A 17,443-nucleotide genomic window follows, 5' to 3' on the forward strand; every position below is an offset into this window, starting at 1 on the left:
CATCTTCCATAACTTTATCTCTTATTGGAATGTAGAGGTGATTCTCATTTTTAAGCTTATGTAATTCAATCTGAATTTCTATTTTGTAACCTGAATTCTATATCCCCTACATTTAGAACATTACATTACTGTAGTTATGACTAACTCCCTCTCTGCCTCTGTCCCCTCACAGGAAGTCAACCTTCGACATGTTCAACTTCTTGGCGTCTCAACACAGACAGCTGCCTGACATCATGTCGACGCCATGTGAGGAGGAGGACGATGACGTCCTACTGAAATCCACCAGGTTAGACAACTCCACAATTACCATTGAGTTCATGCTGTAATTTAATTGTATTTGTTTTTTTTCTGAGAGAAGTTCTAACCTACAGTATTCTCCATGTTCCCATCTTATAGACGAGCCACCAGCACAGAGCTTCCCATGGCCATGCGCTTCAGACACCTGGAGAAGACCTCCAAGGAAGCAGTGGGGGTTTACAGGTCACTAAGAAACTATTTTTAAATGTTCTAATATTATTATGATTACTTTGTGTTTGATGGGGGAAAAATACTTCATACTTATTTTCTCTTTCACTGTTTAAAAAATATGTATTTTCCTTATCCTAGGTCTGAAATTCACGGACGTGGTCTGTTCTGCAAGAGGAACATTGAGGCAGGGGAGATGGTGATCGAGTACGCAGGAAATGTCATCCGTGCGGTTCTCACAGACAAGAGAGAGAAATACTATGACAGCAAGGTTGGTCAACAAAATCACCGGAGTTAATAAAAATGTCTTAAAGCAGTTTACAGAAACTGGTTGTGCTGCGGATGTTTAGGTTGAATACAAAGGAAAATACAGCAATGTATTTAATTTCAGAAAATCCAGCTATGCAAAAAATACAGCTGTGCATCTCATTTCATTCAATAACTAAATATATTTTAACATTTGCGATGATACATTTTAATCTGAGCACTTGCATTCATGATGTGTGGATTTTAGTATCTTGGTTGTGTATTTATTGACATACACAATAAATGTGTATGTCCCCTTTGGCGGATTAATAAAGTACTATCTCATCTTCGTCTTCTAAAACCCTCTCATCTCCTTGTCAGGGCATCGGCTGTTACATGTTCCGCATTGATGACTTTGATGTGGTTGACGCCACCATGCACGGCAATGCCGCCCGTTTCATCAACCACTCATGCGAGCCCAACTGCTATTCGCGTGTCATCCTCGTCGACAGCCACAAGCACATAGTCATCTTTGCCCTGCGTAAGATCTACCGCGGCGAGGAGCTCACCTACGACTACAAGTTCCCCATCGAGGACGACAGCAGCAAGCTGCACTGCAACTGTGCCACCAGGCGCTGCCGCCGCTTCCTCAACTAGAAGACCAACCTAGCAAACAGACACCATGTTGGAGTACTTGAATTCTTCAAGGAAGACTGGGAGACGCAATGACGTGGTCATAAGGGTGGCGTTACCGATAAGTACTGACGAATCGGACCCTCTGATTCAGAACCCTCCGTAGATAGTTTAATTTAAAGACGGACTGATATGACGCTTTTTTATTTAAATACAGACTGGTGGACATATCCCGGAGTAGGTTTTCCTAAATTCAATGGTGTGCCGCTACAGGCATCTATTCTAGGCCTGCAAAGAAACCCAGTTGATTCAGACCTCAGTATTTTAGGCCACTGGTGACATTACAGCATCTCATGGGCCACTCGCTTGGTTTGTCTACATTCTTGAATCAGTTGCCAATGGCCTCTGCTGAAAATGAAGGTAAATATTCCACAGTTGTGGTGCTTATCACTTAGACCAGAGATGGGGTTGATTATGTACTTCATTTCAGTTTGTCATCATTCAGATTACTCTGTTTTAAGAGGAATTCCATGTTATTGTACTGTAACTATGACAGTACAAGGCTACACTCGAGTTGAGGAGAAAACGATTTTAGCACCTTATTTTCAATGGCCATAAGCGTGAGCATTGCTGTACTTAAAATAAGTCTTTTTTTTTTTTTTTTTACTTTGACCCTAGCCACCTCCAGTATACATTTTAGAGCAGCTATATTTTAATTGCCCATGTCGATATTATGGAGACCATTACAACAGAATGTGTCCCAAATGACACCCTGTTCCATACATAGTGCACTACTTTAGAACAGGGCCAATAGGGAATGGGGTGACATTTAGGACATGGCCAGCGACTCTTATGAGCAGGTTCAGGTTGTTGTTCCTTTTGTTGTACTTCTATGAAGGTGCTGTTGAACTACCCTAAAGGATACTTTCACTTATGGTTTTAATAAAGGTAGACTCAGCGAAGTGACATTGCTACGATCACCACTGCAGATATTGAGATGCAAGACTTCGATTTCACACAGTCACACACACAGTATGTGCGTACGGGTTAGATTCACGCTGTTTACAGCGTGGTAGCCAGGGCACAAAAACAGCGGAGACGTTGAGCCTCACGCTTCAACGCTCTTAGTTGGAAATTGACCCACTATGCTGTTTACTTTCTGCAACTCCGTCATATTGCTGAGTCTACCTTTTAAACTGGTTCTCCACTAATTTCTCCCCCTGTACTTGAAATTAGAATTTCATTTCTGTGAAAACATATCTTGTTGCACCCCTCTAGAAAGAAATAATGAAAGATGTTTTTAGTCTGCCAGGTATACTTTTTTTCCACTATTGTTTTTGTGCCGTTTTGTTCTTGATTATCCAGACTTTAATACTGGGGAATGTAATCTGGTTTGAGGTGATAAGTCAACTATCATTTTACAACCCAATTTGTATATGTATTCATATACATGTATAATCAAAATGCTAACGAGAAAAAATGTGATGTCAAATATTAACCTGGTTTATATTCGGTAGTGAACACCCACTAATTTTTAAACGGGCATGAAGCTTACAGTACAATACCTGGTCGTAGCCTATGCTCAAATTGTCGTCCTTTATCTTTCTGTGTGTTCCTCTTCTACTTACCTAACAGTGACCAATCCTCTCCCTTGTCTCTCACAGGTATATTACCTCAGTGGCTCACCATGACATAAACAAGAGAAGATAATGTTTGGGCTCTCTTACAATAACTACTTCAGCCAGTGCTTGAGGTATTGGAACTCTTTTTCTGTTTGTTCTGGCCCAAGTCAAGCACTGACTGTAGTAAACCACGTAGAATGCATGGCCAATAGAGCGTTTCATTCTAAGTGGTATGCTAGTATGGATATTGTAACTTGCTCTTGGTTTCCAACTCATGCTGTGCAACCCCATTTTAGGGCACCGAGCTGGCAGTGCATGCAACAAAGGACACAATCTACATGTTTTGGGTTTGGAAGGGTCTCTGCCCCAGAGTACTGAATAAATGCAGTGTGTTGCCGTAGGACTGTTTATTTCACTGCGTATTGAATGAACATTGTTCTGTTACCTTGACACAAAGCAAACTTTGTCTGTACATAGTTGTATAAAAAAATTCTAAACCTGTTTATTTTTTTCTAAGCACTTTTTTTATTTATGATATACTTGGCTTAATAAAGATGTTGAAATGTTGGTTTTTGATTGATTCAATATCTATTATATGTGTGTGTGTGTGTGTGTGTGTGTGTATATATATATATGCATGCATATATGTGTGTGTGTGTGTGTGTGTGTGTATATATATACAGACACACACACTTGTCTGTATATACACACACACACACACGTGTGTTATATATGTGTATACAGTGGGACAAAAGTATTTAGTCAGCCACCAATTGTTTTCATCATAGGTACACTTCAACTATGACAGACAAAATGAGAAGAAGAAAATCACATTAGGATTTTTAATGAATTTATTTGCAAATTATGGTGGAAAAGAAAAGTATTTGGTCACCTACAAACAAGCAAGATTTCTGGCTCTCAGACCTTCTTTGAGGCTCCTCTGTCCTCCACTCGTTACCTGTATTAATGGCACCTGTTTGAACTTGTTATCAGTATAAAAGACACCTGTCCACAACCTCAAACAGTCACACTCCAAACTCCACTATGGCCAAGACCAAAGAGCTGTCAAAGGACACCAGAAACAAAATTGTAGACCTGCACCAGGCTGGGAAGACTGAATCTGCAATAGGTAAGCAGCTTGGTTTGAAGAAATCAACTGTGGGAGCAATTATTAGGAAATGGAAGACATACAAGACCACTGATAACCTCCCTCGATCTGGGGCTCCACGCAAGATCTCACCCTGTGTGGTCAAAATGATCACAAGAACGGTGAGCAAAAATCGCAGAACCACACGGGGGGGACATAGTGAATGACCTGCAGAGAGCTGGGACCAAAGTAACAAAGCCTACCATCAGTAACACACTACGCCGCCAGGGACTCAAATCCTGCAGTGCCAGACGTGTCCCCCTGCTTAAGCCAGTACATGTCCAGGCCCGTCTGAAGTTTGCTAGAGAGCATTTGGATGATCCAGAAGAAGATTGGGAGAATGTCATATGGTCAGATGAAACCAAAATAGAACTTTTTGGTAAAAACTCAACTCGTCATTTTTGGAGGACAAAGAATGCTGAGTTGCATCCAAAGAACACCATAACTACTGTGAAGCATGGGGGTGGAAACATCATGCTTTGGGGCTGTTTTTCTGCAAAGGGACCAGGACAACTGATCTGTGTAAAGGAAAGAATGAATGGGGCCATGTATCGTGAGATTTTGAGTGAAAACCTTCCATCAGCAAGGGCATTGAAGATGAAACGTGGCTGGGTCTTTCAGCATTTTTGTATTTTTTATTTTACCTTTATTTAACCAGACAAGTCAGTTAAGAACAAATTCTTATTTACAATGACGGCCTAGGAACAGTGGGTTAACTACCTGTTCAGGGGCAGAACGACAGATTTGTACCTGTTTCTGACCGTTTGAGCAGACACATGCACAAAAAGTGCAAATCAATCTCAGAACAACAGCAAAGGACCTTGTGAGGATGCTGGATGAAACAGATACAAAAGTATCTATATCCACAGTAAAACAAGTCTTATATCGACTCAGCAAGGAAGAATCCACTGCTCCAAAACTGCCATGGGGCGGCAGGTGGTTAGAGCGTTGGACTAGTAACCGAAAGGTTGCAAGTTCATATCCCCGAGCTGACAAGGTACAAATCTGTCGTTCTGCCCCTAAACAGGCAGTTAACCCACTGTTCCTAGGCCGTCATTGAAAATAAGAATTTATTCTTAACTGACTTGCCTAGTTAAATAAAGGTAAAAATAAAAAGCCAGACTACGCTTTCCAACTGCACATGGGGACAAAGATCATACTTTTTGGAGAAATGTCCTCTGGTCTGATGAAACAAAAGTAGAACTGTTTGGCCATAATGACCATCGTTATATTTGGAGGAAAAAGAGGTAGGCTAGCAAGCCGAAGAACACCATCCCAACCGTGAAGCACGGGGGTGGTAGCATATTGTGGGGGTGGATATATTGAAGCAACATCTCAAGTCATCAGTCAGGAAGTTAAAGCTTGGTCGCAAATGGGTCTTCCAAATGGACAATGACCCCAAACATACTTCCAAAGTTGTGGCAAAATGGCTTAAGGACAACAAAGTCAAGGTATTGGAGTGGCCATCACAAAGCCCTGATCTCAAACATATAGAACATTTGTGGGCGGAACAGAAAAAGTGTGTGGGAGCAAGGAACCCTACAAACCAGACTCAGTTACACCAGCTCTCTCAGGAGGAATGGGCCAAAATTCACCCAACTTATTGTGTGTGGAAGGTTACCCGAAACATTTGACCCAAGTTAAACAATTTAAAGGCAATGCTAGCAAATATTGAGTATGTAAACTTCTGACCCACTGGGAATGTGATTTAAATAAACAAAAGCTGAAATAAATAATTCTCTATATTATTCTGACATTTCAGATTCTTAAAATAAAGTGGTGATCCTAACTGACCTAAGACGGATTTTTTAATTTTTATTTTTTATTAGGATTAAATGTCAGGAATTGTGAAAATCTGAGTCTTTGGAATTACATTGCTCATTGACAAAACAGACCATGTAACGCCTTTTCACATGAAGATCCACGGTGGGTCTATGTAAATTATGTGATTATATTGGAGACAGGTTTATAGCAGTGAATGTCATCAATGAATTTACTCTCATAGTATTTCTAAATAGTACCCATATGAGCCAGGGAAACTTTATGAAACTATCACTTTATGATAGAACATTCAGATTTGTCTGCCTGACTGTGGGGCTTTTTACTGGAATTATTAGGTTTTTCTTGTGATCACAACAAAACTACATATTTTGCTCAAATAGATATGTAATTAAATTGTGTTTTCTTTGAAAAGATGGCCCTGGCTGAGAAGAGAATATTCAGTTTTCTGCCTGATTGTTGTGCTGTTTACTGAAATTTTCTAGATTATTGTGACCAGAACAAAACGACTTATTTTACTCAACTAGAGATTTAAATAAATTGTGTTTCCTTAAAAAAAAATGGTCCTGACTGACATGGACTGTTTCCTCACCTTATATTCTCCTTGTGGTTACCCATGGTTGTTGGTTATTTACCAGGTAACTAGAATATAAAAAATATTAAAGGAATGAAGCAATAGACTCCTTACTCAACTAGAGATTGAAATAAATGGTGTTTCTTTGAAAAGATGGGTCTGGCTGACATGAAAAATACATTAAGGGGAAAGGATCCAAAGACACACAGGCTGATTATCTTTCTGCACATCTCTTTATTTACAATGCTGGCTGCCATGGTTAACACAAATGCAGGACATTAAATGCTACCTGAATTGAAAAGTAACATAAGTAGGCCCACAGTATCACAGCGAGATCAAACAGATGTGTGTATATATGTGTTAGTCAGAATATCCAGTGTCCACAGAAACACTATTGGTTATTCAACAACACCACACACAACTGCAATGCAACCAATTCATCTCATTGGTACATGAGTGTTCAGTCTGTTGAATATTTAATCAATGAAAATATGGATTTCTTGGCTGAATTAAGGTTTTATTAAAACTTCAAAATGGGACACACACACAAAGGGTGTTTATCAAATAAAGTAATTTGTTTGCTTAACTGGGGGAATGGGATGGAGAAATGGTTTACAATAGGTAGGGTGGGGCTCATGGCTACATAGTGCCATGACTACATGGAATTCTATTCCACATCAAGCAACTTATGCAAGCAGTAAAATCACATATTTGATTTAACCTTCATTTATTTAACTTTTATTTAATATACCCCTTGTGCCTTATTGCTTAATTATACAATGGATGGGTCTAATCATGTATGCTGATTGGTTAAAACCGCATTCCAGCTGGTGTATATTTCACACGTTACCACCGGCTAAAGCTATGGCGTTGCAATTCTTATTTACCAGTGGCGTGTATTTGTGGAGAGGGAAGCCAAAAATAATTTACCATTAAACATCCATTCAGTCAAGTGACATCAGGCGGCCTGCTGTTCTGTAGTTACGTCATGATGAGCCCAGCACCCACATCCTTCCAAGAGAGAGAGTGCCCATGATATCTAAGTGCCTGCTAGTCAAAAATTGTTGAGCTCTCTGTTCCCATGTATCTGACTTCCCTAATGTCAGGTACAAGCAAAGCAGAGAAATATAACACATCTCACCCTGCTCCAACAATAGCAGTGTGTACCACGATGTGCTCACCTGACTCCAAGAACATACCTTTGACTTTGGAGATTCCCCTGAGCCTGCAGAGTGGAAAATAGGGTTACTGTCAGACCCTATCCTTTTCAAACAGAGGCCAAGGCCTATCCACCCATCTGACTGTAAGGCTGTGACACTTCACCTAAAATAGCATCAAGCTGCAAATATAATTTATGAGTCTGAAAGCCCCTTCGCATCTCCATTGTGGTTGTGAAGAAGAAGAGTGGAGCAATTGGGCTGTGCATATACTATCAAAAGCTAAACAAGCAATCAAGTATGCATATACCTTGCCAAATATAGAGGAGACATTCTCTGCGCTGAGAGGCTCTAAATGGTTCTCTGTCGTGGATCTAAAGTCTGGATACTACCAAGTGGAAATGGAAGAAGACAAGCAAAAAAACAATTTTATGACACCTATGGGGTTCTATGAATTTAACCAGAAGGGGGTCATGGTTCCCATTTGGGAACCCCCCCCCCCACGTTCAGCTGGAAGGTGGCGCATGGAACGCAAAAATATTCCTAAAAATATTTAACCTCCACACATTAACAAGTCCAATGGCTCACATGAAAGATAAACACCTTGTTTATCTACCCAGCAAGTCAGATTTCTAAAATGTTTTACGGTGAAAACATAGCACATATTTATGTCAAACCAACACCGAAGACACAGCTAATTTGCATAGCCAAGTTGAAAAAAATATGCAATCAACAAACGCAGGATTAAAAGAAAAATAATTTAAAATAATTTGTTTTTTCGCGTGACCGAAAGGTTTCGGCCCGCCAAAACTCTCGTGAGCGCGCGATTCTCACAATGAGAAGCCCCATTGGAAGCAGACATCGCGCTGAAGACAAAGAGACTGTTCCCAGACCTGTAAGTGCTTGGGAAGGGTGGGGGCGATGATGTCAAAGTTGGGCCAACTTTTCTGATGACAAGAGAGAGTTTGGGAGAATGACTGCCCTGAGAGTTCTGCTTTACATACAGACATAATTTAAACGGTTTTAGAAGCATTATTTGCATATATTAGCAACTTTTGACAAAACAAAATTCAGTTTACTATGGGCACGCAATTACTCCAGAGGGGGCAGTAAACAGCCCTATCCCCAACAGGATAGAATTCAGCACCTTCCAGAGAGTTATGGAGAAGTGTGTGAACCTCAGGGAAGTTCTAGTCTTCCTCAACGACCTCATTGTTTTCTCTAGCACCCTGGAGAAACATGAGTACTGTCTGCTACGGGTACTGAATAGGTTGAAGATTTTTTTGGCCAGGTGGGACGCAAGCATCCCGCCTGTCCCAGAGAGGTTATTAGGAGGGCTGTCACTGACAGATTTTTTGACTACCTTTTGTGGGGAAAAATTCACTATAGTGACCAACAACAACCCATTTACGTACGCACTGATGTCTGCCAAAGTAGATGCAGGGGGACATCGTTGGCTTGCTGCTCTTTCCAGTTTTGACTTCAGCATTCCGTGCAGACCTGGGAAGTTGAAACCTGGGAAGTTCAGCAGTTCATTGTTCAGTTTATACAGGAAAGAAAGGAGACTTATTTTCCTGCAGAAGCTGTCAAAGCTGTTTGCCAGAGACACTTGCTCACCCAAGCTTCTGACTCAGAGCCAGAAAACACTGACTTACCCATGTCAGTCAATTTCCTTGCCACCAACAGTGCCACCCCTGCAGTGTTTTGCCAAGCTGATATCCTCCCTGGATCCTGTACCCTGCCTCGTATGTCACAACAAGACTGGGCCCTAGAGCAAAGGAATGATCCTGTCATCAGTAGGGATATAACCATACCGAACACTGGAAAACCACTGTCCAGCTGATGCTCAGAGTAAGGGAACAACTTGTCTTGAACAATGAAGGTCTCTACAGGAAGAATAGCATCATGTGAGAACCCTCCTACCAGCTGGTTCTACCAAGCAGTTACAGAAGAGCAGCACTTGAAGGTCTCCACGTTGCTGTTGGACACATGGGTGTCGACCGAACCATGGACTTGGTTCACACACAGTTCTATTAACCTTTTGAGAGGTGTACTCAAAGGAGAGTTTGAGCAGAACGGAATGCTCCTCTGGTAAGCATCAAAACAAGCCTGTCTTTGGAACTAGTCTGTATAGACTACCTTTCATTGGAGCCTGATAGAGGGACTAAAACCATCCTAGTCATCATGGTCCACTTTACCAAATATGCAGTAGCAATTCCCACCACAGACGAGAAGGCAAAGACGGTAGCAAAAGATTTTGTGGAACCACTTCATCCGTTATGGATTTCCAGAATGTTTGCATAGTGACCAAGGTCATGACTGAGTCCACCCTAATCAAAGAAATGTGCTCACTGCTTGGTATCAAAAAGACAAGGACAACTCCATATCATCCATGCAGGAATCCCGTGGAGAGTTTAAATCAGACCCTTCTTGAGATGTTGGGAACCCTTGAAGAGGAAGACAAGGTTAGGTGGAGGGATTTTGTGCAGCCCTTGGTTGATGCATATAATTGCACAAGAAATGACACGACTCTCCATATCAATTTATGTTTGGGGGACAACCATGCCTGCAATTGATCTCAATTTTGGGTTGAACCCTGAAGGATGCAGCAAAGTGTCTTACTCAGAGTATGTCAAGAAGCTCAGAGAAAGCATTCAAGAGAGCTATACTTTTGCTATTGAGCGTAGTGCAAATATTGATCAACATAAACACAGATTTGACCAAAAGGTTAGAGAATCTGTTTTGCAGACCGGAGATCGCGTTCTGGTATGGAACATCGGGATCCCAGGGAAGCATAAAATTGCAGACTGTTGGAGTGAGACCACTTACACTGTTGTGAAACAGAACAAGGACTCCCCTGTCTACGTTGCAGTATTAGAGCACTCAGAAGTGCCTGAACAGGTGTTTCATCTAGACCTACTCCTACCTTGTGGCTTCTTGTCATCAAGTGACGAGGAGCTACATCAGCGTAGGCCATCAAGGAAGCCAGACACCTCACAGCAAACTCCAGCTGCTGAAGTGAATAATAATACTGACCAGGCACAAATTCCTGAAGGTGATTATGAGGTTGAGTATTTATTTCCTCACTCTGGGTTCTTGGACAACACAGCAGTCATTGAAATTGAGAATGGTAGGACTTACAAAGCTGAATAACAGGAATCCAGATCAGAGGAAAGATCTTCAGGACTAGAGGAACAAGTGGAAGAGGAAGTTAAATCAGAAGAAGAGAGTGAGGAAACAGAATCTAGTCAGGAAGTTTCTACACTTAACCCCATAGCCCAAACGTTCCATCCTCAAGAGGCACAAATGGATGGAAACTTGGAAGGGAACGAAGTACAATATTTACCTGTGGATCATAGTGTAGAAGTTGTAACAGAGAATATCCGGGATGAAACTATGGACACAAGCCAAAGTGCACAATCTGTGGAGGAAACCAAAAAGGATCCGGAACCTGAAGGAAAGGAAGAACAGGAGAATGAAGAGAGGCTTAGAGTTTCAGAAGGTGGTGAATCAGTCCAGGATTAGGAGATGGAATTGAGGAGATCCTCCATAAAGAGAATTAGCTCCTAGAAACTGACATTAGGAAATCCCCTAGTCTTAGTCATGCAGTCAATCTTAAGTGGTTTGGATCAAGTATTCTCCCAAGCCCTTGATTTTTACACTACTCCTTACATGAGTCAGCTCAGAGCTATGTCTTCAGAGAGCGTTTAAGGTATAGTCTTATCACGTGCAAGGATGCATGCTGATTCAGGAGGGGAGGATGTAACCCTGTTAATTTGATCACTGTCAGAGAAGGGTTAATTGTTGCCTTGTATGTTTTACCTAGTTCCAGTAGAGGGAGTTAATAGGGTTAGCAATAGAGAACTGCGTCAGAACTTTCTAGAGTGGAATAAAGGTGATTTTAGAAAAGCAGCTCAGAGAGAGAAAGTAAAGATCGAATCAATCGAATTAACGAGCTAATGTTAGCTACATAGCGTTAAAAAAACAACAGAGTTCAGTTAATTATTGCTGTTTCTACAGAAGATACCACAAATGACTACATTTTGGGTTGTTTATCCTGATTCTCTGGTTGTTTGAGAGTGCTCAGTGATCCGACCCACAGCGAGCCAATGAACGCTGCACTTGACGCATTTATGAAACTACTTATTCCAGTTACTAAAAAGCACACACCATTAAGAAAATGACTGTAAAAACTGTTATATTCCCTTGGATTGATGAGTAACTTAATAATTGTATGGTTCAGAGGGAGGAGACAAAAGGTATGGCAATTAAGTCTGGCAGCCCAACTGATTGGCAAACATACTGCAAATTAAGAAATCATGTGACTAAATAAAAAATAAACTGCTCTATGAAACAAAGATACATTTATATAAAGAATGATAGTACCTTAAATGAAATTTTGGGGAAAAAATTCAAACTCGGCTGCTTCATTTATTGAATCAGATTCATCATAAAGCCCACTGATATTGCAAACTACTTTAATGACTTTTTCATTGGCAAGATAAGCCAACTTAGAAATGACATGCCAGCAACAGATGCTGACACTACACATCCAAGTATATCAGACCAAAATATGAAAGACAATAATTGTACTTTTTAATTCTGTAAAGCCAGTGTGGAAGAGGTGAAAAAATTATTGTTTTCTGGCAAACAATGACAAGCCACCCGGGTCTGACAATCTAGATGGAAAATGACTGAGGATAACAGCAGACGATATTGCCACTCCTATTTGCCACATCTTCAATTTAAGCCTACTAAAGAGCGTGTGCCCTCAGGTCTGGAGGGAAGCTAAAGTCATTCCGCTACCCAAGAATAGTAAAGCCCCCTTTACTGGCTCAAATAGCCAACCAATCAGCCTGTTACTAACCCTAAGTAAACTTCTGGAAAAAAATTGTTTGACCAGATACAATGCTATTTTGCAGTAAACAAATTGACAACAGAATTTCAGCATGATTATATGGAATGACACTCAACAAGCACAACACTTACACAAATGACTGATGATTAGCTGAGAGAAATTGATGATAAAATGTTTGTGTGGGCTGTCTTGTTAGACTTAAGTGCAGCTATGACATTATTGATCCGAGTCTGCTGCTGAAATAATGTATGTGTTATGGCTTAACACGCCCTGCTTTAAAGTGGATAAAGATTTACTTGTCTAACAGAACACAGAGGGTGTTCTTTAATGGAAGCCTGTCAAATATAATCCAGTTAGAATCAGGAATTCCCCAGGGTAGCTGTTTAGACCCCTTGCTTTTTTCAATTTTTACTAATGACATGCCACTGATTTTGAGTAAAGCCAGAGTTTCTGTGTATGCAGATGACGCAACACTATACACGTCAGCTACTACAGGGATTGAAATGACTGCAACACTCAACAGTTAGTTTCAGAGTAGGTGGCAAGGAATAAGTTAGCCCTAAATATTTCTAAAACTAAAAGCACTCTATTTGGAACAAAACATTCACTAAACCCTAAACCTTAACTACATCTTGTAATAAGTAATGTGGAAATTGAGCAAGTTGAGATGACGAAACTGCTTGGAGTAACACTAGATTGTAAACTGTCATGGTCAAAACATATTGATGAGGTAGTAGCTAAGATGGGGAGAAGTCTGTCTATAATAAAGCGATGCTCTGCCTTCTTAACAACACTATCAACAAGGCAGGTCCTACAGGCCCTAGTTTTGTCACACCTTGACTACTGTTCAGTCGTGTGGTCAGGTGCCACAAAAAAGGACTTAGGGAAATTGCAATTGGCTCAGAACAGGGCAGCACGGCTGGCCCTTGGATGTACACAGAGAGCTAATAATAATAATATGCATGTCAATCTCTCCTGGCTCAAAGTGGAGGAGAGATTGACTTCCGTATGTATTATTTCATAGTTGTGAGGTCTTCACTGTTATTCTACAATGTAGAAAATAGTACACATATAGAAACATACTGGAATGAGTAGGTGTGTCCAAATTTTTGACTGGTACTTGCTTAATTAATTAGATTAATATTCCATGGAAAACGCAAAACCGTCTGGGTAAATTCAGACCGTTTCGCTCTCGGAGCGCACACTGGACGTTCGGCCCGAGGCAGTAAAGCACCCAAGCAAACGTTGGCTAGCTTGCTAGCTACTTCCAGACACAAATAAGACCACTCTGACCATTTTACTCGCCCTAGCAGAGCTGGTTAGGCAGTTTTCGTGTTAACCAAAGCGTTGGTGATTGTAACTGTGCTGCGGGAAACAATTTAATTACGCTTTTTTTGCCGACGTTTACGGACACCGGTCATATTCAAAGGGTGTCGAGCGCCCGTAAATTCATTAATCTGCGCTCTGGGACAGACGAGAGTGCTCTGAAATCAGAGTAGATAGCCAGAGCGAATTTACGAAAGCACCCGAATGTCAATTGAGAATGCACGCCGACTATACAATTTAGCAAAGCTAAGAATGACAGGAATAAGCAAGTCAATCAACTTTGGGTAGTTAGATAGCCTATAGTTAATATACTGTCAAGTTTGATGTACAACTACTAACGTTGGGTAGATAGGTAACATACCGGTACATACTGCTGTAATGATATGCTATGTGCTTCGTAAGGACAGCGTAGCTAACAAATCGTCAGCCAATATAACGCTAAGGTCATTTATTTGAAAACGTCATCACTTTATTTCATTGACTAGCAAGCTACCGCGAGAACACGCTCTATCGACTCTGCGGCTTGAGCACGCTTTTGGTGCACTGTCGATAGCGCGCTGGACTTCGGGATAGAAGGTTGAGTGTTCGAAACCTGCTCCCTGCTTGTTTCATTTGAAGTCGTGCACAATTATCAGTTTCATATTTTGGTTTATATTGCCCATTCATTGTCAGTTAGAGACAGTAGTGCATAGGGACCCAAAAGCATAATCAGTGCTCTAACTCCCCCTTGGCCGTTAAGGTAAATCTGGTCTGTGGTAGGACGTTTTTTTCACACACATAGCTCGGCTATTAGACTATTCTTTAGTAAGGATGGAATAGTCTATTGTTCAGCTATTAGCCCCCCTCCCCAACTTGCAACAAATGGATGTCTTTTTGACGAGAGAAAAACGTTTTTATTGTCAAGTCAAAAATAATTTTTCTGAAAGCAATTATTATTATTTTTCAATCAAAAATAATTGTTCTGAAAGCAAATACGAGGCATTAAGTTAAAACAAAACATGTTTAGCAATCAAATATTTTGTAAGAGAGCGCAAAACTTTATGCATTTTATTCACAAAAAAATATTTCGAGAACAAAACATGTATTTGAAAACAGAACTTAATTTCGCTATCAACCACCCTCCATTTTTTTGAGTGTCAGTTTGGCTACAACGAATACTGTTCAGGCTTTTTTTCTCACACAAAGGAAGTCATAGCGGACACCCACGAATAAAGACTTGTTTGATGATGGTATCTCAGGTAAGCAGCACTGGGCGTTCTTCCGTCCAACTTTTACATAGCTAGTAGTTCGCGCCTACGATTCAGTGTCGGTTCTTAACATTGTACTATATTACATAGATACATACATACCGTAGAGTGATAAATAATGCAATTATTATTCCTATTATTATCATGCTAACCAAAAACATTTAGCTACGAACGACTGTTCTCGCAATTTTCAGTTGAATTGATCTAACTTTCTTTCATGGCAACTCATAAGCAGGCCATGTCGTATTTGTTTCATAGTCGATATATAATCATATTTCATGACAGTGTAACGGTTAGCTTTGTTTACAGAAGGATGAAAGAACACTGTCTGTCAGGGAATGCTAATCTGATATGTGAGATGAAGAGTTAGACCAGAAAGTCAGCGCCATTAAGGCAAGGATGCCCCCATGCGGGCTTTAGAATGGTCAAAGGATGTCTCAGAGTAACGGGTCATCGTGTACAATGGAGAAGAGTGATGGAGTCTTTGCAGCGTGTAGATGGTGCGGGTATCATTGCCAGAATGATCCAGCTGTTCCTGCTCCCCTGTCTCTCGTCCACATGGATATACATTGATAAAGTACTAAGCTGTATAATGTCTCCATCAAATCTAAGAAGTTATGTTAACATTTTTAATTCTTATTCCTAGACACGTTTTCAATGATGTATGAAATTGGAGTTGTTCTTCATCAACTGGTAATACGTAAATAATGAAGCAGGTTAATAGGTTAAACATTTCACTTTTATTTCCAATGCTTTTTTTCAAGATACAACAGGTAAGTATATTATTTTGTATACAAACTGCATATTTCCCATCACCTAATGAACAACCACAATACCAGTCTGGTGTTAAGCTTTCTGTGCTGTATTGACGTATCCTGAAAATGGCATCTGCTTTAGATTGAACGGTCATATCTCAGTTATTGTTTTCATATCTACAAAAAATAAGCTTTTGTCTTTACTTTCAGAGTGCGGGCTGATCAAGGGGTCGAAAATGTAGATATTGCATTGTCCGAGGAACAGGCCATGGAAGCTATATTGCTGGCAAAAGTGTCCATAACCAGAGGTAAACATTTTATTTCACCTTTATTTAACCAGGTAGTAGTTGAGAACAAGTTCTCATTTACAACTGCAACCTGGCCAAGATAAAGCAAAGCAGTGCGACACAAACAACAACACAGAATTACACATGGAATAAACAAACATACAGTCAATAACAATAGAAAAAGTCTATATACAGTGTGTGCAAGGGAGGTAAGGCACTGTTCTGTGTTCTTTTTCTCTCTTCCTCTGTCTGTCTTGTTGTACATGGAACCTGTCTCACATGCACAGTTTTGGAGGAAGAAGGATACCTTGACCTGTCGAATTCTATCCACTTCTTCTGTGTGGGATATGTGTTCCTATCTCGTCTGTGGGCAGATCTGCAGCATTTCACAGTGAGTTGGAATAATCACCCTTTAAGTACAGAGGCGAACCTGACACCTCACCAGCTGTGGCATATCGGAATGCTCCAAACACCTGTGCACATTTTAGTTTTTGCCTTAGCACTACACAGCTGATTTAAATGATCAAGTCATCATCAAGCTTCAGGTGGTATTCATGTCTTTAGCCTCCTCGTGTGGACACCAGGTGAGACCACACACACTGCTATACCAGCAGAGGGCAGCCTTGTTCATTTTATGTCCACATGTTTCTTTCCCTAGCGACCATTCCTATACATGAAGTGTGGTGCAGTGGCCTCAGGGAGAAGATAGCCTACCCCTACAGTAGATGGAGGATCAGCAAGTTTACCGACCACCTACAAAGGTACCCTATATAAACAAACTGACCTTAGATCAATGCTTTCAGGCAACTTAGCTGGTGTATTGACATTTTACATCACTAGATGAGAGATGGGGTTGCATCCAAAATGTCACCCTATTCCCCATAAATGATATGGTGTACTACTATTGATCAAAGCTATAGCTAAAAGTAGTGCACTATAGGAATAGGGTGCCATTTGGGATGCAGATAGGGAGTGAAAGGACTTGTGGTGCCAGATGTCGCTCAGTACCTGTGAGCCCACAAACATAAACATGAAATGGAAAGGCCTCATGCTTTGTCGGTATGGCATAAACTGGTTTGGATTTTCTAGGTCATAGAAAAGGTTTTGCAATAGGACAATGCACATTGTTAAATGGGCAGCACACCATGAAGTGCTACTAATTTAGTAATAGTATGGTAACAAGTTATTCATAATACATTATTTTTCCCAGATACCCCTTCATTTCATTGTAATTATATTATTATTTCAGAGTAGTACACAATGCATGGTAAATATAATGCAGGAAAATTGCCCAAAAATAAGTTATTGTCACTGTCTGTGCTGTTAAGGGAACTCTTGAATGTGTGT

At 40.6% G+C, this 17,443-nt stretch overlaps 1 protein-coding gene and 1 long non-coding RNA gene across 5 annotated transcripts in view; both read left to right on the top strand.

Moving 5' to 3' along the window:
• Positions 1-3,533, top strand: part of LOC118398340 (histone-lysine N-methyltransferase 2B-like) — an 88,318-nt gene extending 84,785 nt beyond the window's left edge. The window contains exons 34-39 of one of the 4 annotated variants that reach the window (XR_004828606.2): positions 173-286; positions 397-480; positions 607-736; positions 1,093-1,764; positions 3,009-3,097; positions 3,263-3,533. Coding sequence is in view for 1 of the 4 variants with exons in the window: in XM_035793576.2 (XP_035649469.1) it covers positions 173-286; positions 397-480; positions 607-736; positions 1,093-1,368 (604 nt within the window). In the remaining 3 variants the exon portion in view is untranslated. Of the gene's footprint in view, positions 1-172; positions 287-396; positions 481-606; positions 737-1,092 lie in introns of all 4 variants that reach the window. The other 3 variants (XR_004828605.2, XR_004828604.2, XM_035793576.2) reach the window with 3 other exon arrangements.
• A 12,280-nt stretch (positions 3,534-15,813) lies between these two features.
• On the top strand, positions 15,814-17,120 carry LOC118397768 (uncharacterized). The gene is made up of 3 exons (XR_004828485.2): positions 15,814-16,117; positions 16,384-16,487; positions 16,755-17,120. It is a non-coding gene; the product is annotated as an uncharacterized LOC118397768 (long non-coding RNA).
• The last annotated feature ends 323 nt before the right edge of the window (positions 17,121-17,443 follow it).

Source organism: Oncorhynchus keta, chromosome 19 (genome assembly GCF_023373465.1).
Source record: "Oncorhynchus keta strain PuntledgeMale-10-30-2019 chromosome 19, Oket_V2, whole genome shotgun sequence".
Lineage (NCBI taxonomy): Eukaryota > Metazoa > Chordata > Actinopteri > Salmoniformes > Salmonidae > Oncorhynchus > Oncorhynchus keta.